This window comes from Metopolophium dirhodum, chromosome 1, assembly GCF_019925205.1.
Source record: "Metopolophium dirhodum isolate CAU chromosome 1, ASM1992520v1, whole genome shotgun sequence".
NCBI lineage: Eukaryota > Metazoa > Arthropoda > Insecta > Hemiptera > Aphididae > Metopolophium > Metopolophium dirhodum.
The window spans coordinates 71,438,120-71,461,849 of NC_083560.1; the positions used below are offsets into that span (position 1 = coordinate 71,438,120).

The 23,730-nt window shown below is 27.3% G+C and overlaps 3 protein-coding genes across 8 annotated transcripts; 2 read left to right on the forward strand and 1 right to left on the reverse strand.

Annotated features, from left to right (window-relative positions):
• Window positions 1–1,686: 1,686 nt before the first annotated feature.
• Window positions 1,687–6,732, reverse strand: LOC132953451 (arginine/serine-rich protein PNISR-like). 4 transcript variants are annotated; one of them, XM_061025889.1, is made up of 12 exons: window positions 6,517–6,732; window positions 6,014–6,289; window positions 5,749–5,949; window positions 5,475–5,692; window positions 5,302–5,416; window positions 4,066–4,220; window positions 3,810–3,986; window positions 3,581–3,683; window positions 3,370–3,414; window positions 3,071–3,177; window positions 2,800–2,977; window positions 1,687–2,495 (listed from the first exon to the last, which is right to left on the reverse strand). In XM_061025889.1, exons 2-12 carry the CDS (start codon window positions 6,105–6,107, stop codon window positions 1,981–1,983), a joined length of 1,908 nt encoding a protein of 635 aa, XP_060881872.1. In that variant the 5' UTR covers window positions 6,108–6,289; window positions 6,517–6,732; the 3' UTR covers window positions 1,687–1,980. The 4 variants fall into 4 exon arrangements, with proteins under 4 accessions (XP_060881872.1, XP_060881867.1, XP_060881857.1 ...); XM_061025884.1 differs by having other exon boundaries at window positions 6,014–6,285; window positions 6,369–6,732; XM_061025874.1 differs by having other exon boundaries at window positions 6,369–6,732.
• A 750-nt stretch (window positions 6,733–7,482) lies between these two features.
• LOC132953497 (uncharacterized) lies at window positions 7,483–12,167 on the forward strand. 3 transcript variants are annotated; one of them, XM_061025896.1, is made up of 6 exons: window positions 7,483–7,921; window positions 8,297–8,384; window positions 8,766–8,993; window positions 9,134–9,311; window positions 9,384–9,475; window positions 11,705–12,167. In XM_061025896.1, exons 1-6 carry the CDS (start codon window positions 7,856–7,858, stop codon window positions 11,905–11,907), a joined length of 855 nt encoding a protein of 284 aa, XP_060881879.1. In that variant the 5' UTR covers window positions 7,483–7,855; the 3' UTR covers window positions 11,908–12,167. The 3 variants fall into 3 exon arrangements, with proteins under 3 accessions (XP_060881879.1, XP_060881882.1, XP_060881880.1); XM_061025899.1 differs by having other exon boundaries at window positions 7,485–8,162; XM_061025897.1 differs by having other exon boundaries at window positions 7,487–8,168.
• A 4,248-nt stretch (window positions 12,168–16,415) lies between these two features.
• On the forward strand, window positions 16,416–20,929 carry LOC132953486 (uncharacterized). Its single transcript, XM_061025891.1, has 7 exons — window positions 16,416–16,811; window positions 17,013–17,200; window positions 17,353–17,557; window positions 17,622–17,817; window positions 18,479–18,688; window positions 18,754–18,879; window positions 19,498–20,929. Exons 1-7 carry the CDS (start codon window positions 16,757–16,759, stop codon window positions 19,619–19,621), a joined length of 1,104 nt encoding a protein of 367 aa, XP_060881874.1. The 5' UTR covers window positions 16,416–16,756; the 3' UTR covers window positions 19,622–20,929.
• Window positions 20,930–23,730: the final 2,801 nt, after the last annotated feature.

Here is a 23,730-nt window from a genome sequence, read left to right on the forward strand (position 1 = left end):
AATATGTCACATAGTATCATATGGTGTAGCACAAAATATTTGAATTTAGCAGTAGTTGTGGATTTCTGTGAAGCAACTGAATGTGTACACCACTTTTTTGGTACAATTAGTTGTAACATTTTTAGGTGCAACATATTATATAGAGTTCCAAAAACAATTATATAAAAACAATGTATTTTTGGTTAAAAAGACTTTCTGCTACAAGATGGATATAACATTACCATTATTTATAAGTGATACAAACCACTTATAAATCAATTGTTTAAACATTAAAAAAAAAATCGGCCACGAAGAAACTGACAAAAAAAAACAAACATTTATCAAATAGTTTTTTAGAGCAACTTATTTCATTTAAATTTGTTCTTACAGTGCATATTATATGATGCTCAATGTATTCCCATTGACTATTCTCACAGAATCCTACCATTTCATTCAAGCAATACATATATTTTATTAATGGGACTGGGCAACAGAGTCATGATTTACGAGCAATAGAAACTGAGTGTGTATATGAAAACCTGTTTTCAGAATCAAAATTATTTTGTGGTGCACAAGACTTAGAGGAACATGATTTACATAAGCGTAACTAGAACTCAAAGTTAGGGGAGCTTCAGCCCTAGCAATTTGATAATTTTATGGTAAATAAATTAAATGGCGGGCTCCGCACACCCCAAATATGTTACATTAATTTGTAATAATTTTACAATTAATATTTATTTTATTACTATAGTGTGTAAGAATCATCAAAAAACTGGAATGAGGAGGTAAACATTACATTTTTAAAATATATTATTTTAATTACAAATTAGTTTTAATTTTCTTAAAATATAAGTGAATGTAAAAGAATTGATATGGGTAACATACTAATAATACACTAGTCATTACAATTCAAGCCTCCTCTCATTATTGTCAAATTATTTTAAAATGTCTTCTGTATGTAGAAATTACAGTAGATTCTTATGAATATGTTAGGTTCAAGTAGATACATAAGGTATTTTAGTTTGATTACTGCATTTTTTAATATAATTTATAAAAAAAATGTAAATTTTTTCAAAATTAATGCAATTATACTTAGTACACCGATATTCAAATTTGTCAGTCGATGAACAACATTTTTTGATGCATTAAAATATAATTGTTATGGACTTATAATTGAAATATAAGTAAGCGTTCTTCCATACTTATTATTTTATCACTGTAATGTCAAGGTGCAATTTCAACATGCACGAGGCCAAGAGAGACAGTAATAATTAATGGTACACCCTCATTTACCGATTTACAAGGAAAAATAGATAAATAAATGCATTGTTTTTATGTTAGTTACTCCAACTCTGGTTCGACCTTTCTAAATACCTCATAGTATTAATGAGGTTTTTGATCAAACAGTTTTTACTAAAATTCAGATTTAAAAATAATAATATTATAGTATTATAATAAGCTTTTATAATTCTACCATATTAATAACAAAATAAATCATTTTTTTGTACCTACTACTTTTCTGCTTCAGAAATACATGAAACAAAAAGGGAAAAGCTTATTTTGAGGTATTAGGAACTGTATAAGAAACATAAACTCGGAGTTGAATAATATTGAAGTGCTCTAAATTTGGAGTTCCTGTTTTTTTGTTGAAAACAGTTTGTATATACAATTTCTAATTGTAAATAAATAAATTACAGTCCACAGATCTATTATTTATAAGTAAAACATATATTATGAATATACAAAATTATATTTAATTTAATAATTGAGATACAATTACAAATTTCTAATAAAAATTTAATTGGCAGTCATTATAAAATAATTAAAATTGTATTTTTTTTTTTTGCCTAAGTAAACTGTTTACTTTATTAAAAGCTAACCCTAGTATTATAAATATTATAAAAAAAAATAATGCTAAAATATAATTAATTTAATGAGTCAATAATAATAAAATAATAATTAAGAATTTTAACCTTTTAAAATTACATTTTGACCAGAATATTATCGTCTGTAGCGGTGTTTTTTACTTCTTGATTCATTTGAACTAGAAGAACTATTTCGTTTGGTTTTGTACTTTCTGGAATATGAGTGACGTGATAGTGGCGATTGACTTCTTCTTGATCTAAAATTATGTGGAGATCTTCTATCGTAATGCCTTGAACGTGACCTACTTCTATATCTTGAACGCGACATACTACTCTTTGATATTGAATGAGATCTACTTCTATTTCTAGAACGTGATCTTCGGTTTCTCTTAACACTTTCTGCTTTAGTTTTGTTGTTTGAAGATTTGGATTTAATTTTATCGCTTTTCTTATTTCTGTTTTTATAATCGGTATTATCGCTCTTCTTACTAACACTACTACTGCTTGATGAATTAGAACTTGACGATCTTTTAGATTTAGATTTCTTTTTTTTATGTCCATTTTTAATATTCAAATCATTGGTTATTTCGTTTTTGATTTTGTCCTGTCCCTTGACCATCTTTTGGCTGGATCCTTCATCCTCAGTACGTCCTGAAAATTAAGGTTGTAAATTGTCATATGATTATTTTAGGATCAATGAATTCAAAGCTATAAATACAGTTTAATATTTTATGAATATTTTTACTATCATATTAAATATTATGTATTTATAATAGTTTATACTCTGTTTTAAAAATTTAAAAAAAATTACTTAACACAATAAATTACTAAATAGTAATCAAATATTATAAATTGATTTTTTACTATTTTTTACTCTGGAATTGTTGAATATTATACTACAAACATGTTCAATATACATAATTGTTTTTATTAAATAAATAAAACATAATTTTACCTTTTGTCTGAATGTTTTCCACTACCTGACTACCGTTATCATTAGTTTCTCCACTGAGTTTGATACTATTATCAAATTTAGATCTCACAAGTTTTTCCTGGTCTTCTAGCTGATCCAATTCTATAAGTATCCTTGCTTCAATATAACTAAACTCACGTTGGCGTTTCAATATTCTTTCCTAGAAATATTATCAATTATAAATAATTTTAAATTCAATTTAGAGTTTATACATGAAATGAGTCAATTGAAACTAAGTAAAAATATAATTTACTTGAATAGCTTCTTCAGAATTCTGTTTTAATTGTTTATGACCAGATATGTTCTGTTCTTCATCAGTTTCATCAGATGACCCAGATTCTGAACCATAAACTCCAAGCCCTTAAGAAAAAATTATTATTTATTTCAAGTTAATAAAAAAAAAATTATTTGTAGATGATGTTATACATTATTTGATTTATAGATGATTGTCTATAGCTTCACAATATGTATATTCTAACTCAAATTCAAGTAATGGAATAACCACATTAATGAATTGTATATTATTGTTATATAATAATTTCAAAAACTTACCCAGCTTACCAGCTAATGATGTTTGGTTTTGATTCCCTTGAATATCTGTTACATGGCATATTGTAATTTTGATAATAATACATTTTAAAAATAAATTAAAAATAAATTAAAAATATAAAATAAATAACTTTCTTTTTCTTACATTTTATCGCTAATTTACTTACGCTATTGAACTAGTTTGCGAAGAGTTATAATTATTAATAAATATTACCTGATTGTAAAGTAGATTTCAACACATCTTTAACTATATCTAACATCATATCATTAGTAACATCCATTAACAATTTTGTTAGAATTTTCCGTAGACTTAACATCTGAAATCATTTAATTTAAACACAATTACAATCATAAATATTTTAAAATACAAATATCAGAAACAATAAAACACTTAATTATTTTTATTTGTTGTAAATACAAGTAAATGTTAAAAACTGTATTACCGTATCTTCCCAGATTTGAGCTTTAGTCTTACGTGGAATGAGAGGAGAAAGGTCATTCTTCACTAAATCAGTTTTTCTGGGTTCAGTATCATTTATGTAACCAGAAGACACTGGTTCAATATCATCATCATCATCATCATCAAGCATTTGAGTTTCTTGATCAAAATTAATAGGCGACTATGAATAGAATAGTTATTAAAACATTTTTTTAATATTAAAAACTTGAAAAAGAAATGATAAAAAATAATATATATACATTGGGCAATTCCTGAGTGACATTTTCAATTGTGAAACTAGAATAATCAGGTTCACTAAAAGATTGTTCTTGCTCAATTTTTTTTCGTTTTTCTCTCTCCATTTTTTCCAGTCCTTCGCGAATCCAAGCAGGTAATTGCTTTCGTTTTGCCGCATCTGATAAAATATATTATTACAATATAACAAAAACAAGATTTTATTTTGTTGATAATTTAGGAGTAGAATAAATCCAGGGTTGAAACATATTATAATACAGTATTATACGTTTAGTACGTACCATTAAAAGTATTTTTATTATTACTGCACTGAACAGCAATTACCAGGTATAATAATTAATATTGACAAGGGATAACCACAGAAATGTTATCGAATACTAAATTTTAAGTTTATCTTTATTAAAATTAAAATAAAATATAAATCCACTAAAACAGAAGTGATTTGGTGACTGGTGTAGTAATAGATTTGATGTGTAGTTGAGGTTTTTTTTTACAATGTAGTGATTCATTTACTATTCTTTATTTAAAAAGTATTTTCAAGTTGAACTGAAATATATGTAAACAGTAAACACTTATTTAGGCAATATTCTATATCCATTGTGAGTTGTGTGACTGATCATTAGTGTGCGTGAATTCCCCGAACGCTTTATGCAACGGAAGTAAAACTATGGCTAAGATTCTTGGAAATCAGTAACATACACACGCCCAGTCCCAAAATTATTACACTTTGCAATCAAAGAAGTTTCAATATAAAAGTCCCAAAAATCGGAAGAAAAATTCACCGAGTACCAAAGGCCCAATTTTAATTTTGAAAACTTATTTGAATTACTTATTCTATTTTCTAGGTTTTGTAGGAAATGGTGTTTTGGTACTGGGTGAATTTTTCTTTCACTTATCGGACTAAAGGCACGAAAAAACTACCTGTTTTCAACAGCTTTGATACAGAATTAAAAATACAAATACAATAGGATATTAGGTACATATTACATAAAAAAGTTATAAACAAAATGGATGGAAATTAGTTAAAAAACTTAAATCAATATAGTGCTTATAAATGAATATTTTTAATGAATATTGAATAACTATAAATTTCAAAGAAAAAAAATGTTTATGTATGTTGTATTTGGTATAAAGTTTTATAAATTTTATATGCAGTTCATATGACGTGTAACATACTAACTTATATAATGTTTAATACATAAAAAGTACCAACTCTGAGAATACTAAAAATTTACACCTACCCATAAATGATGGATCTTGAGTTCTATCATCCACATTTGGAATCATATTAAGTTTACTCCATTGATCTGGTTCAGTAGGTGGCGGAACTCTAGTGTTGGGCCCAGCCCAATAATTCTAAAAACAATTACAAACAAGTAAAATAATGTATATAATTAAAATTATAAAAACTTACATTGGGTAGAAATGGTTTGTTTGGTGTCATCATAGGGAAAGATGGAGGTGGTTCTGATAAAAGAGGTGTTATGAAAGGGGGTCTAAGTGGATTAACTGACTCCATAATAGGTGCTTTAGTTGGTAGAGCTGTTGAAGAAGATGCCCAATTCCAATTCCATTGTTGTTGTTGCTGCCAAGTCCACGAATTCCAAGCACTAGGTTTTTCAATACTATTTCCTGTAAAAAAAATGTTTTCAGAAGATTTTCTCACTAGTTGTAGGTAATCTACACACGTGTAACTGGACTGGCGATATTATGATCACTAAATGTTTTATTCGCTGCTACTGCTGCTACGTTTGAAGAATTCTGAAGTTCTACATGCTGACCGAGCAGAGCATGTTCAGAAGTCGGGATCCTAACTTGTTGTCCAGGGGGCATTGAGGGTGGAGTTTCTTTCATTTTGATCCATTGTTGAGCCAAACTCGCCCAGTCCACTAGAAGATGTAAATTTGTTTTAAATATAATCTTTACAACATGCGTTTTACAGTGTATGTGTACCTTGTTCATTTGTCATATTTTTATACATAGCAGGATTCATATTCATCCATTGGTTTCCATAAGCCATGTTTGTTGTTGATGGATCCGACCACATAACCTCCACAAACACGATTGAATCAAGACAATTTTTTTAAGGTTTAATTTCAAGCAGAGAGATTTATATTTTGTGAAGTCTCAAATCAGTATGCGTGTCAAGTGACATATTTTAAACACGAGTAACTATTTACTAAAAACATATTATGACGACTTCAAAAACAATTCCAACGCTTCACCTACCTAAGTCAACACAAGTTAAAAATTAATCAAAAGGTCATCTAGGACTGTCAATTACGTAAATTATGCCACACCGCCGTACGTGTTATGTGGCGCAGTATTGTTTCGAAAGTCGCATTAGAATTGCGTCCGACAATTTTAACTCTAGTTTCGATCGGTTTAGTCGATTTGCGGCGGTAAAAAAGCGACAGCGTTAGTACGGAGTACTAAGTTGTAAGTTAAATACATACATTAAATTATAGAGTGACTAGTAGTATCTTTAATCGTGGTCAACACTCAACAGTAAACAACAAACTCCAAACACTAATCGTCATTTGTCTTTAACAACCAAACACGGCAAACAGTAAACGAGTAATCGCAGTCCCGAGTCGAACACTTCTCGTTTTCTCGTGTATTGCAATTAGCTAGGTTTACGGCACTATGGCAGACGGCAGTAAGACACGCTCATTATCAGAGAAGTTCGATAAGAAAACGCCGACGTACCACGGTAGTATGGTACAAGAATGTCGGTCTCCTACATAAACCATTTTGATAATAAAATTAATAATCATTCATGTACGAACCATTATAGAGTACAATAATATTATATAAAGGATGGATTTTCATCGTGCCAACGTTTTACCACAGTAATACAGTAAAAGAAATAATAAACAATTAATATTATTATTCTGTGTACAAATTATAAACTGTGATTTTACAATACGAACGCCAACGTTAGGTTGTAAATCCGTAACTCGTAAGCACTTGGCATCACGGTTGAAGATATACACATATATTATAAATATTTATATATATCTTAAACCCAATTTGACCCATTATAAATAGGTATTATAATAGGTCAATGTCTTAAACCGTGCTTGGCAATGCCAAGACAAACCATTATTATAACCATATCATAGGACAGCCGTATAGGTAAACAATTTATTGGTCCTCCCGGCTCCGTGATAGTACACAGATTACCAAATAAACAAACTCAACCACGGTTTTGGTTATTCAAACCGAACAGACCAAAATGCTAGCATTGTTCTGTGGTCATGGCGTTTACTATACTGTTTACAAACGGACCGTCTGAATTTCTCCGTTATCATACGTGTCCAATGTGTACCGCTATCGAATTTTCTCATGGTTGTGCCGTGTTAATCGTGTTAACACGGATATCTGTTGTCTCCGTCTTACAAGTGCGTAACATGGCTAATTTACGCTCAGCAGATCACATTTAGCTCCGTTAGTTTAAAAATTAGAGTGAATCGACCTATTATGAAACTTGATGGCAAGAACATCATCTGTGTTGATATGTTGGTTTTTTACGATGCTTCGATTTTTTAACAAGTTATGCGTACATAATATAGCGTAAATTAAAAATGCTCATAACTCACCTAAAAACTGAATAATCGTAAAAAACCAACACACGAACACAGGTAATGTTCTTACCATCAAGTTTCATAATAGGTCGATTCACTCTAATTTTTAAACTTACGGAGCTAAACGTGATCTGCTGAGCGTAAATTTGCTATGTTACGCACTTGTAGAACGGAGACAACAGATATCCGTGTGGCGTTCTCTTAACAAATGATAACACCAGACACCAAATCGGATTTTATTTCATTTTCCTCTGTGCTCCGTGTGGTTGCTCAGGTTGAATTATTGGTTCATGATAAAATTCAAACTTCATTTTTAGATATTTTTTAGTATTATTTTATTAAATATTACAAACGTAATGGTTCTATTTACATACTTACATTGTGCATAAGTATTATTGCAATATACCTAACAGTTATATAATATACAAAATATTTGTACAAAATAATACAATAATATATTCATATTTTTTTTATAATATATAAAATTGGTATCTAAAATGGCGCCATTTACACGGGTACAGGTAACTACTACTATTACCTAATTTTGCTTGTTTTGAATACTTTAATAATTTAGAAATTTGTATTAATATTATCTATTCCTAACCTATATATTATATTACCTACCAACATGTTATTCTATTTATTTCAGGTTGAAAAATGTGACAAGTGTTTGGTCTATTATCCTAGTAAAACTATTCATCAATGTATGCCTGTGGTTACTGCTATTGAGGATCCTAGTAATAATATTATTATCTTAAAATCATAAGATTGTTTCAAATTGTATAGTGGTAGAGTCTAGGGAAGACGATATATTGTCATATGCTTAGTTATAGTGTCTTGGTTTGGTTATCCTAATTTTAATAAATGCAAACTATAGCATTGATTAAACATAAAAAAAAATTAAATATATATAGTCAATGGCTATAGGTATATTGCATGTGCAACTTTAACTTAACTATAATATAATACATACTACAATTCATCACTAAACAATGGTATTATGATAATAAGCTTTTAAACCAATCGCTGGGATATTAATAATACTATGAACATTTTAAAATAAGATTACTTTTATTTTTTTATTATTTTTAAATACCTTTATTATGTATTTTTGTTAGAAAAATCTAGAAAAATTTTACCGGCAGAGTCCACTGAAAAGAAAGTACTGCTATTATCAAGTGATGATGATGTTGAAGATAATAAAGTAAATGATTTCAATTCAACTTCGAGTTTAATAAGTGCTATTAAGGTTCGTCGTCCATTATTTGATCATAGAATGTCGTTATCCTTAAGGTCTGAATTAGTTAAAAACAAACTATGGGATGAAGTATATACTGAACTACAAGGTGAAAATAAATACTACAATTTTAATATACCTACCTTTATAAAAATAAATTTACATTCACATATTATATTATACTCTTAATATTTGACAATTTTTAATATAACTGTTTTAAATATAAATTAATTGTTTGTGTTGTTAAAGGTGAGTTTACTATTGATGAATTAAAAAAAAAATGGAAATATCTAAAAGAGAAATATGTACGTGTAAGACAACAACAATTAAAAAGTGGAATAAATAAAAGAGGTAGTAGAATAAAGTGGTTGCATTATGCTCAACTGTCATTCCTGGAAGAAGTTGTAACACAACATCATGAAAAAAAGTAGCTGTTTTCTTTCTTTAAACCTATAAATAATTACTAATGTTTAAAATTTTTTAATCCAAATATCTTTAGGACTACTAGTATATTAGATTCAAATTTAGACAACTATTCTGATGACTCTCCTCAAAGTTTAACTATTTCTAAAGAGCAAAAAAGAAAAGAAAGTATGCAAATTTGATATAGTATAGCTTAAATATTTATTTTTTATTTTTGAGTATGGCACCTACTAGCGATATTTTATTTTTTATAGTACCAAAAATATTAATAAAGAAGCACACAACACAAAAAAAAATTTAAATGTTAAATTATTGTAGCTATGGCTGTATTAAATTATTTGGTGAAAATCCGATGTAAAAAGATTGATTACTTTAAGAGAATGTCAGCGCACTATTTGTTTTCTCTCTCTGGCCCACGCGCAACATAGACAAAATGCATTTACGCAAAATCATTTTTTCTATGTTTTTAAGTAATCTTAGAGTAAAATTGCCTATAACAAAAGAAATAGAGAATAATATTTTAGAGGGAATGACATATCGATTTTATATTTATTATTATTTTACTGTATTTGACTTTCAAAATAAACAAAAAATGTTGTAAATTTTAATGATGTTTAAATTGTTTTGAAGCAATATTTAGACAAATCAATATGTCATTCCCTCAAAATTTTTATTTTCTATCTTTTTTGTAATGTGTGATTTTACTCTAAGATTACTTAAAACCATAGAAAAAGCGATTCTGCACAAATGCGTTTTGTCTATGTTGCGTATGGGTCAGTGAGAGAAAACAAATAGTACGCTGACATCTTCTTAAGAGATATTAAGAAATATAGAATAGCCGCGTGATGTCATTGGGTCCGGCTCATCGTAATTGCCTATCTTATACGTGTAAAGTTTCTCACTTCATACAACGATTTACCAATCTAAAAATTTTGAAATTTAGTTTACGTGTAAATGTCTGATTTTAGACGTTAAAAGTATCAGGAATTCAATATAACGTTTAGTTTTTTAAATATTAATAAATCTTTTAAGTGATATTTTTGTTAAATGGAGCGTTATGGCCATTTAAATATAAAATAAAAATTCAAATATATCTCTTTTAAGATTTTTAATATTTAAAAAACTAAACGTTATATTGAAATGCTGATACTTGTATCGTCTTAAACATATAATACCACACATTTATATGTAAATTAAATTTCAAAAATAAAATGTTTAGGTTGGTAAATCATTGTATGAAGCGAGGAACTTATACACGCATAAGATAGGAAATTTATTGCAATTACAATAAGCCGGACATCAATCGTCTTTTACATTACTCATAACTAAAGACCGGATTTATATTCTCTTCAAATACCTAAAATATGATGCTAATATTCTCTAAAAAACCTTCAAACATTTTCATTATATTCTCTTAAAAATTTAAAAATAATCAATGAACATCATTATTTACTTTAATATGCATCAAAAAAAATTTTTTTCAACATTATTTTAATACTGTAGTACTGTTTAATACTAGTAATATGTTATTACTTTTAATTAGGTATTAAAAGTTACCTATTCTAATGGAATACTATTGCACTTTAGTAAGAGTTGGAAATGATAAAAAAAAAAAAATTTTATGGGTACCGTAATATTAAAATTAAAAAAGGTGGGTAAGTGGATGTCGCTCTGCTGTACAGTAGGTTACAAGTGGGTCATTGTAATGGATGGTGTTAAATTTGAATTCAATGATATAATATCCTTGTATAAGAAAAACGATTCTGAGCGAAAACGGTCAGTCAGCCTATGATATTACCAAGTATATTTGATGATATTATTGTGAATAAAGTAATTTATATATAACCTATTTACGTGGAGCCTTGTTTTAAATTTTCAATCCTTAGCCATAAAAGTTAAACATTTTATACATTTTTAACTACAAAATAATTAATAAATTATATTTTTTACTCTCATGAGACTGCATAGACCCAGGTACGATATGTAAAAACATAAATCCGGTCTTTACTCATAAGTTATGAGTCATAACTTATTGAATAATTTGAGTAGAAACGTAAAACCTATACCATTATTCATAGAATTGAACATTCTTTCAAATTGATAAAACTTTTTTCTTTGTGTCTGGTTCTCCTTTAATATTTTAACATATAAATTAGTGTTTCATTTTGGTACCTATACTCTTTTCAAATTAAGATCATTACCCGACGGCAACTAGTTTTCGCTCCGTGACGGTCAGGAGCAGCCACGCAACTTAGCTACCGGGTAATTATCTTATTTTGAACAGAGTATTTATATCAATATAACATAAACTGTGCATTATTGCATATAGTGCATATTGTAAATATTAGTTTAAAAATGTACCTATACAGTTAAGTAATTACACTTTTATCTTCCTAGAAAATGACCATAACTTCCGAAGACACTTGCTAAGTGAGCATAAAATTCCAAGGCCTGCAGAACTAAATGAGGATCCACTTGATCCTGATGTCGCTTTTGGAAACTACTTAGTAGCATTAATGAAAGATTTACCTAAAAAAAAGAGAAAAAAGTTCCAATGTCAGTTTATAGCATATGTTATATCTGCTCAGGAATTAGAGTGATACACTATCATTTCAATTTTATAACATAATAATGGATAAACTCATAAACCTGTAAATTATTTTTATTTACGAATGTTCTTTTAATTTTTATAAATGAGTAGTTAAGCATTTTTTTGTTATTTATTATTAACCCTCAGCAGCAATAAGCAGCATTGAGATTTACAAAAACATATATTTACGTTACATAAGTTTACATACTATAGACTATTAGTTTAGTATACATTGATAAGTTTTATAATATAATATTATGTTCTGAGAGATTATCTTTTCCCTGTATTCATCGTAATTTGTAGGTATGACATTCTGTAAGTATATGTTTGATACTCGTATTAACATTAATATTTCAAGTTTATACTTGAAATATTTATTTTTTTTGTAGTCGATTCTTCAATTCTAAAAAAACCACATAATGTCATGATTTTATTAGAAACTAAATATCTATAGAAAAAAAACCATCAGGTGGAACATTTTTTTTATTTAGAAATAAAATATTTTTGGCCAACCGGCATATTATAATAAATATTATGTACTTTGAATTTTTATGGCCCACGAGAATTTTCCGAATTCTTAATGTGGCCCGCGGAAAATATTAATTGGTGACCCCTGATATAGTATATACTTATTATTATTTTTCCAAGAAAATTAGTTTCTAAGTGGTGTTTTTTAAACAAGTATTATTAATTGCTCAAACGTAGTTGAAGTCATTCACATACAATTTACTACCTACTACTATAGAAATCTATTTGAATACTAAATAGTTAAACTGTACTGAGGATTTTGTGCTGAAACAACTGCAGGGGCAGCCAGGGCAATGCCCCTGTAGATGGACGCTAATCGTTGGCTCAGGGAGCCCCGACGATGCCCTGCATCTATTTTAAATTCTCTAATAATTGCATTTTAATTTAATATTTAAATCAAATAATATATATTAAAAAAAATTCTAATTTGTAGAACGGCCCTCTTTATCCATAATAATATCTATATTTATCTATAAAATTATATTATTATAGTGTTTAATTGTTATTGTGTTACTTTGATGTGTGAAAAGCTTTATGTAATATTTATAATAAAAAAAAGAACACTTTTAGTGTAGTTATATTTTAATAACAATTAACAATACACTGGGCAGTGGGCCTTCACATTATATTTTTAGGCTTTTTAAAAAAAAATCACCATCATTGTTTATTTTTGTACAACAGGTTACCTATAAAAAAATATTATATACATAGACCTCAGGGCATTGACAATTGACATTGACTTTGTTCGGGGCCCCAAGAATCCTAATTGCGGCACTGGACAGAGGTTAATTTTTTGGTGGAGCTACAGTATTGCATTATTGCCCCTTCTACTACCTTATGATGCTGTTAGATATAAAAAAATTGTAAGATCATTGTTCCCAGAACGCTTTATTTAATTAAAGATAAACAACTGGTTAAATTCTTAGAAATCAGTAACGTATACTTATAAAAAAATGTTCAACATAAAAGCAGTGTTTGGTAAGTTGGTTCCTTATAAAAAGGAATTCGTTCCGCTCCTTGTTCTTTTAAAAAAAAGAATTCGTTCCTTTGCAAAATGAACGAGTTCCTTTTTTAGTTCCAAATAAATTAAAAATTCTTTTTTAATCATTAATGTTTTTTTTTTCATATGCATACTTCTTTAATTGATAATTATAATGTAAACAGTAAACCTACAAATACCTAGGTACATATTTTACAATTCTATTTAGAGAATTTCTTCAAAATTAAATTGTTGGCCAATGCGTATATCGACTGTTTTATCGTTTATCGTTATAAATAATTATATTTTAATATTTTATGTAGGTACTCCGTAGGTACTCATTTCGTAGGTACTCATTACTATAAGAAATATTAATAAAGTGACTAATGAGTAACGGTTAACGTCGATACTCGAAAACGATCACTAATTGGCAATATACATTATACACATAAAAAAAAATATATCTTAATTTCATTGTTTACATAATACATATTTGTGTAAATTATTGGAACTAGAAAGGAACGAACAATTTTGTTATTTTTCCTTGAAAAAAAGAACTTATTCATTTTTTCATTTTTATAAAAATGAATTTGTTTAACATGCTGTTCTTTAAAAAGGAATTCGTTCCAGTCTCAGGAATCCATTCCTTTTGGAACTCGTTCTTTCAAAACACTGCATAAAAGTCCCAAAAAGCGGAAGAAAAATTCACCCAGTGCCAAGAGCCCAATTTTAATTTTGAAAACAGTAGACGAAAAAAAAACCAAGAAAAAAACACAAATTTTTGCATTTTACTATATTATGTATTTATGTCATAATATTATTGTATCACATTTTTAAAATATTTTTAATATTAATTTTTATTATACATACCTAAGCTACTAATGGTCCATATAAAAGTAAGTTTAAAAATATATAAGAAAAAATCTAAATTTTTCTTTACATTTGTACAAAAAGTTATGTCAATTCAAACAATGATCACTACAATAATAATAATAATAATAATAATCATTTATATTCATATTATAAATTAGTTTTACAATAAGTATATTTTCTTCCAAATTTGAACTTAAATTGTCTGTAAAAAATAACTGTGTTTTTATATATTGTTCACATTGTCTGGTTAGAGTATGAACTATTTATGAGAATCATTGTTTTAAATTTTCCAGTCCTTAACTATAAAAATTTAACATTTTATAAATTTTAAATACGTTTTAAAAATTTGTCACAATACAATAATAAGAATAATAATTTAAAATAAGTTTCACGTTTTAAAAAATTGTCAATAACAAACATTAATTACTTTAGTCTACAGTCATAATAATAATAATTTCAAATAGGTTATAAGTTTTAAAAAATGTTATTAATTTTTTACGCTTTTTGGCCCAACAAATGAAATTTTATTAATATTTATAGAAAAAAGCAAAAAAAATTGAAATTGACCATTTGATCAAGTATAGGATTTGATAAAATAAACATATGATATAAATCGTTGTTATTTTTTGTTATTTTAATGTTATTCAAAAATGAAAAACTGTAGATACATGAACATTTTACTGAATGTTTATATTTTAATTTTCTATACACCATACAATTTTGAAACTATTTGACTCTTTTTGAGCTGTTTACGGACATAGACAGTTTTCAATTTTTTTAGTTTTTTTTCTACAAATATCAATAAAATTATTTTTGTTGGGTAATAAAGCGTGAAAATGTAATACAAGGCTCTGGATATATTGTTACAATAGCAGTTGAAAAATATTAAAAATACATAGGCACAATTTTTTTTTATAAACATTTAAAGTTCAAATTTTGACAACGTTCATCGATATAATTATTTTTTAGTTAAAAATGCATAAAATGTTCAACTTTTATAGCTAAGGAGTGAAAATTTAAAACAAGGTTCCACGTATGTAAATAGGTAAACATATAAATTACTTTATTCACAATAATATCATCAAATATACCTATTTAGTAATATCATAGGCTGGCTGACCGTTTTTGCTCAGAATCAGTTTTCTTATACAATGATATTATATCATTGAATTCGAATTGAACACCATCTATTACAGTGACCCACTTGTAACCTACTGTACAGTGTACATCAGAGCGACATCCATTTACCAATTTTAAAATTAAAAAGTTTTATGAATTTCTAACTCAAAATAATATGCACATTTTCGTGATGTTTACGTGTTTTGTCAACATTTAAACTTTAAATGCTTACAAAATATATTATAAATACGGATTATCATTGTAACAATATATTAAGAAACTGAAAATGTTTATGTTAAAATTATTAAAAATGCACAAATTAGGTTGAGATAGTCAGTGGCGTTTATAGAAATAATATTTGAGGTGGGCTATAGTAGATAGAAACTAGCAAGTTATCTATTACTTAGAGGCTACTGTCTACTATATATTTAACAGTTTCTATAAACATATTCGTATTCGTTATTTTTCAACAGGTCATGAAATATTATATCTTATAATAGTACCTAATAAAATATATTGTTGTTCTATTTAAAAAGACTGTAATTTTTTTTTTTTTGGGGGGGGGGGGGGCTGCAGCCCACTAGGCTCACTCCCTATACATATACGCCACTGACGATAGTATTCAACAGATAGAACACCTGGGCAGTTGGATTATTGATCAAAATTTTTAATTTGAAAATTAAATATGACATAATATAGCAAAATATAAAAATATGTTTTTTTTCCGCGATTCTTGAAAACATTTAAATTCCTTATTCTATTTTTTAGGTTACCTACGTAGGAATTTCGATTTTTTGTATTGTTTAATTAGTGTAATACAAAATTAATTTTCTTCTTTTTTTTTTTCAAAATTCACCTTTACTCAAGTTTTACTAAAAAAAGAAAGATACGAAGATCCATTTCCTACATAACTTAGAAAAGAGAATAAGGAATTTAAATATGTTTTCAAAATTAAAATAGGGCTTTTGGTACTGGATGATTTTTTCTTCAGCTTATTGTCCTATTTATTATATTGCAGCCAAAATCGTAATACGACGACAACAACAACAACAACAACAATAAATTGTTGTATCTAACAAATTTCCGACTACAACTGATAAAGTCCATTATCTCTCCACGGTAAATGATACGAGTTCGTAAACAATGATAAGACGACAGGCCGGGTCGCTGGGTGGCATATTAGCACTGTTCACGATACAGCAAAGTTCGAGCGTGATCTTTGAATCCTGTACTGCTTTTGTGTAGACAATTGTGAATTATAATAATATTTTAGACATTTGCATTTCAAACACATGGTCTGCAATTAGTTCTTCTCGTACATTTCGTCAGCGTGCGGAAACTGCAATCACGCCTCTGCACCATGGACGGCATCGTGGAACAGGTCTACGCGGAACCAACCGTACCACCAGTTATCGGTGAGTCTTTTCGGAAATCTTTTCCGAATCTACAGATTTCCACTGTACGCTATTAAATCATTTTTCTATAAAATTATTGTTCAAATTGTCTATATCGTACACATATACAATATATTATCCAAGTATACTGATTCCCTCTACATGTTAGAATCTAATGAAATGTCGAGTTATATGCTGACAGATTTGTATTTTATTTTCTAGCTATTACAGAAGTGGGTTATCTGAATTCATCAACATTTTTAGATTGTGGCATGGCAATTGAGAATACATCTAATAGACCTGTATTAAAAATATTCAACCAACACGGCGGTACAGTCGAAGAAGAAGATCCTAGTAGAAAGGAAACCGGAAAAAAATACTTAATTTTGAGGAATAAAAAAACAAATAAGGTAGGCTAAGTTAGGTATATATGCCTAAGTTATTAGTTAAAAAAAAATGTTATCTATTTGGAAGGTATTCAATCTATTTACCTATTTGTTTAAATTTAATTGTAAACTGCAACAAGTACCTATAAAAACATGAGTTTTATTATATTATTTAGGTTTCAGTTTATGGTACCAAAGTGACTTATCTTAAAAAACCAGACTACTTTAAAATGAAAACGTTTGAAGACCAGTCATTGACTGATAAAAATGAAGAATTTAACTCAGTATTTGGAACTAAAAAGTCATCACGTATTTCAAAGTCTAGAGTTAACAATACTGTTAATGTTCCAACAGACGTCTTCGATAATATTTCTTGTTCTTGTATGTGTATAGATTTCTATAAATGCCTATTCAGTATATTATATTGTTATTTTTTCTTTTATAGCTGATGTATTGCAATCATCATTTTCTCAGGCTAGTGAATATATAGTATATTTACCACTGGGATGTAACCGTTTCTCTAATAAATTGGAAACAGTTTATCCAGTTAGTACATTGCTACTTGAAAATGAAATAGATTTAATGTCCGATTATGCAAAAGAAGTGATAAGCATGTTACCGATTTCTTCTGACAATGAAGAGTAAGTTACTACGAAAATTTAAATTCAAGAAAATTTATTTAAATAATTTTATAAGAATTAAAATTGTAATACAAGGTTAGGTACCATAGTCTTAAAATATTATTCAAACATTTTTTAATGATTAATTATTAACACATTAACGCCGTGCGTTGCCATATGGCAACATAGATTTTTTACAATCTTTTTTTAGGTATAATATACATTTTCAACAAAATTTTGGATAAAAAACTCCGGCGCTAATGGGTTAAAATGATGTATATTTTAAATTTATGTTATATTTATATTTCAAGTTGAATAAAAAGTATGTTATAGATCAGACTTTTTCAATTTTTATTTTTTTCATGGACCATAATATTAACTTAACTATGGATCAGTTGCGTGTCATTAATGAATAATAAGTAAAAAAAATAACTATTTAAAATGTTAAAATTAAAATAATGTTATTGATCTGTACATGTGGCTCGTGATCATAGCTTGAGGACCTTTGTTTGAATAATATTTCAGGTTTAGTTCCTGAAGAATAGCTGGTAAAGAAGTTTTATATAGACTTAAATAAAATAAATTTTTATTTTAATACATGTTTTAGTCTTGTGTTTATCACCACCTAAGTAAATTTTTGTGGCTTTGGTCTATTATTTTAAATAATGTATTTTTTTTGCAGTTTATCAACATTTTTCGTAACAAATTTGAACAAACTATCTCATAAAACGATTCAAAATATCTGCCTACTTACCTTTGCTGATGGACTGATTGAATTGTTGAAATTAAAATCGCATGAATTAAATTTTAGAAACATTGAAATTTACCCAAATTCTGAAGTAATAAATTTTAAGGTGTTGGATAATTTTGTTGAATACACTGTAACTGGACGGTAAACAATTATTACAAAAATAATTAATACATTTATATTTATATGTATATATTTTGATTTTCTAGAGATTTAACATCTAAGATGAAGGATAAAGCTGTATGTCATATAATTATAATTATGATGTTAATCAACATGTATACATTTGACTTAAATTGTATATCTTCATTTCTTCCATCAAGTAGTCAAAAGAGGTAAATTGACATTATAATATAATTATGACCATGTGTCTTTCCAGGTGAAAAAAATTATAACATTTTATTTTTAATGCTTTCAATTAAATTATTAGTTTAAGATAATATTTTTTGTACACATGAGAAAATAATACTGACATTTTTTTCTTAGTCTTACAAGTGTGTAACATAGCAAATTTACGTTCAACAGATCACATTTAGCTTTGTTAGTTTAAAAATTAGAGTGAATTAACCTCTTATGAAACTTGATGGTAAGAATATTATCTGTGTCTATTTACATCAGGGTTTTTACGATAATTCAGTTATAAGTGAGTTATGAGCATTTTTAATTTACGCTTTATTATAAACGCGAAAATTGCTAAAAAAATTAACTATCTTAAAAAACCCACATTTAAACAGATAATATTCTTAGTTCTTACCAACAAGTTTTATAATATGTCGATTCACTCTAATTTTTAAACTAATGAAGCTAAACGTGATCTGCTGGGTGTGAATTTGCTATGTTACAGACTTGTAAGAGTAAGACAGATACAACAAATGCAAGTGTTATTTCGTCTTATTTGCAGAATTTTTTCTTTACATGATTTTTTTTATTAGCCATAGTTTAAATTATTTTAGATTGACATTGCTGATGAAGGTAGTAGGGGCATCACTATTGAAAGATGATCCAACCAAGTACACAATGAAAATGCCATTAGCAAGCCTACCTGCATTTCAAAAACTATCAAAAAAAAGGCATTAATTACCAACTAAATTTGACTTATTATTGGTATATTTACTTAGTTATTGGCAAGTGTTAATTGTGTAAAAGTGTCTTTTTAATAAAAAAACTTTTTATTGAATTTATCATCAAGATTTTACCATATCATATTATTCAATCTATCAAACATAATTTATAAACAAATTAATATGTATATAATATATACCTATATACAAAAAAATCAGTTCCCTAATCATATACTTAAATGCAGTGGCATGGCAAACAGTAATTTCAGAGGCTTTGGCCTCTGAAATTTTTCTTAAATTGAGGAGTGGGTGGTAGCTAGTGGGTCCCCTAGAAAATTTAATTTGATATTCTCAATAGGTAGTCAATAACGATCTGAAATATAACTTGTTATATTACATTAATACATTATCATGCATAAATACTTGGGATAATTGTAACTGGCCTCTGGAAAATTTTTAGTTCGCCACGCCACTGCTTTAATGGGTATAACTATAGTATAAGGAATAAGTATGATCATGATCCGTGGTCTTGTATTTTTGTGCATATTTCATTGCGTGAGATGATATATAATATATATGTGATGTCAGATTGAGTTTATTATTTGTTCCATTTAATGCCCCATAAAAAAAAAGCACTTTGTGAATATTTGTTTTGTATCATTGAGCATACATCATAGTATTCCTTATACTATAGTTTTGTCAATAACTAATAATTTTCAGTGATTCGTATTAAAAACAGATTTCCAAATACAGAATCAGTTTGGTATAACCATTGTTTTTAAAATACACAGATAAGCCATACTATATGAGTTTTTAGTGACTAAAAATATGCTGTCAGCCGCTAGTTTTGCTGTATCTGTTTACATTGAGCTTAATGCAAATGGATACATCAAACCTAGCTGCTGATAGGATTTTTTTAGTTACCAAAAACTCCTATGCTATGGCTTATCTGTGTATTTATGATGGCTTTAAAACTGATTGAATATAAGAGACAATTGACACTGTAAACTAAATAAATTTAACAAGTAGTTAGTCAGTTAATTAATATGATAAGTAAACAATTGGTTAATATTTTCAATTTGTTTTATTTTAAGGTGTAAAAGGTAAATAATTCTAATTTGAATGTTGATTTTGTTAAACATTCATTATTATTTATTATAATTTAATAATGACTGAATATATTAATAGGTATATTATTATTGTATTCACGGGCGCATCATTTAAGAAGGTAGGGGGAGCAAAGGCCTATTATAGGAATAAATTATGACATTATTTTGAAACTTACATTTTTTTGTGTAAATAATAAATATTAAAATATACTTGAGATTTTGGTTAAGTTAAATGGGAAAAATGGAAAGTGGTTTAATTTCACTTTTATTCAATATTTGTTTTGTGCAAAACACACTATATCCAAAAATGCTCCTATTTGAAAAAAAATAAAATGAAAACAGTCCATTTTGCACAAAACTATTATTTTTATTCAGAATTGTTTTTTGTTATACATTACTGGTTTAAAGTTAATAGGCTTCTAATAATATTAAACATAAATTAATGTAAGTTTATAATTTTGAACAGTACAATTTAAAATTTAGATATAATAAAATGTTTACCTTTTGCCTCATTTTTTCATGTTTATTTTTGAACAAAAACCTTGGGGGAAATATCACTAAAAGTCTAAAATATAATATTTAATACAATATAACTTTAAAATGTGTATTTATTTTTTCGAGTGGTAAAATTAAAATTTATGCATATGTTTATCATGTAAAATTTAAAGAGACTTTGCCTTTGTGTTATAATATTATGGTCATTTTGATATGAAATATGAATATATTCCTATAAAACGCAGATATGGTATAGGTACAAAATAATGTCGTAATAAAATTAATAACTTAACATATTGCCTTGAAATCATTTACATTCTGAAATTCAATGTTTATTTAAGTTTTATTGCATTGTTTGCATTAAGCAGTTAAAACTTGTTTAGGAAATATAGTTTTGTATGAAATCAAGAAATAAATAGGCAATTATTTTATTATACCTTGATACCTTTATTAAATTATAAAGGTTAAAATAGGCCAAGCAATAATTATTACCATTTGTTGCTAATAAACAGGGCTCGAGACTTCTAGCATATGCATATTTGTTTGTAGCACAATCAAAGATAGCAGAGTAAGCTACAAATCCGTTTCATACTAGAAGGAACGCAGCTTTAAAAGTTTTTAGTGCATATTTTTGCATATTTTAGAGTTTTTTCATTTTTCTGCTATTTTTATATGTATCATGCTATTTTTTGCATATAATTTATTAATCTGCAAAAATAAAGTAGTTTTGTGGTTTATACTCAGTGAGCGGCAAGTGTTACTTTAAATTCCCATTTTACAAAAGTAAAATGTAAAAACGTTTACATTAAGTTCAGTGTAGACGCTTATTCGTCCTTACACTGTAAATAAGAATAAATATAATATAATCTAAGTTTATCGACACCACGCCGTTACTCGCCAAGTGATTTATATTTTATTGTCTACCTATAGATAAAAACAATTACAGTAATATGGGAGATACCATGTTTATTGTATCTCGTATCTTAATTGTATCTTTGAAGAACACGTAATGTAGATTGTAAAGTCCGTTATTGTGAATTTAATATTTAGTAAGTCTTGGTACGTCGACTAGTGATTGTGATCTTCTGCATTCGTGTAACTGTGCGTGTCATTTTAACTTGTGCTGTAGCCTGTATTCTTTTGCTGTTCGATTTTTACAAACATTTCTAAATCATGCCCAAAGAAAAAATATCATTAGTTCAACGTTTAAGAAGCTATGTACGTGAATTTGGTGCCGACACGTTTTCATATGATTCGTCAATGCTTTTTTGTAAATACTGTGAAATTAAAGTTAATTTATAATAATATACAAAAAAAAAAGACAAAAAGAAAAATACTCGGGAATATTTAGGATTAGAATTAGAATTATTCAAAATAAATTTTTTTAAATTTTTTTATTGAGCATATTACAGTGCATATTTTATCATTTTTTTAGGCATATTATAGCGCATATTTCATTGTTTTTTAGTGCTATAAGTCTCGAGCCCTGCTAATAAATATTTAAAAGTAAATTAATATTTGATCAGCTTTTCAATAATATTTATAAATTTAAGGAGTACCTAGTATATGCTAGCGTGTAAAATTATGATTATAGGCAGTTGTATCATACAAATGCCTTAAACACAATTATATTTTAAATACAAACAAATTAAGCCAGCTAGAGCCACACCGGCCTCAATGTTAAACGTTTTCTGATTGACTCCCAGATCCATACCTAGTTTTACGTATCTTTTTTAATTAGTTCTTAATTTTACCCTCTTTTTATTATGTTTAAAAGATAGGTTGTATGTATTGAAAGACCTTAGAGATTTATTCTCAGATTGAAGTTTATAGTAATGAATATAGACCATTTATTTACTTCCTCATTTGAAACTTTGTTTATTTAATTTATATTATCTCTTTGATTAAGATAAATACTTGAATCTTGCTTGTTTGGTTTTTTACAATATTATTTTGTATGTTAGATTTCTGTGATTACTTATTTTGTTTTAAAATATCAATTTGAATTTTATATATTGTTGCTCATATTGCTAGTGATTAATTTAATGCTTATGGTTTATTTTAATAAAATATTAAACTCACTTCTTGAAAATCTTTTGCTGTTTTGTGAAATATCTGAAAATATATACACTATTTTTTTTGTACCTACCAACACAATTTCATCCAACATTTTGCTTGAACATTTAATAGTTATTCTGAAGACATTCAATTTATCATTCCCCAATTCGAATCATCAATAGAACAAACATTCTTTTTTAAATTTGTTTTAAATATGTTACCTATGCCTATATAAATATTGTATTTAAAATCAGTTATTATTTTCCTATTACTATAATTTTATCTTGAATATTTTTACATTATTCTTTGAACAAGTTTGGTTTTTTTATAGTACAGTTAAGTAAATAATTTATTATATCCGAAGTTAAAAAATTTTCTTTTAGAGTTCTATAATATCTCAATTGTTCTTTTGTTGATGTTATACTCTGTTTTAAAAGAGAAGACACCACGTTACACTTTCAGG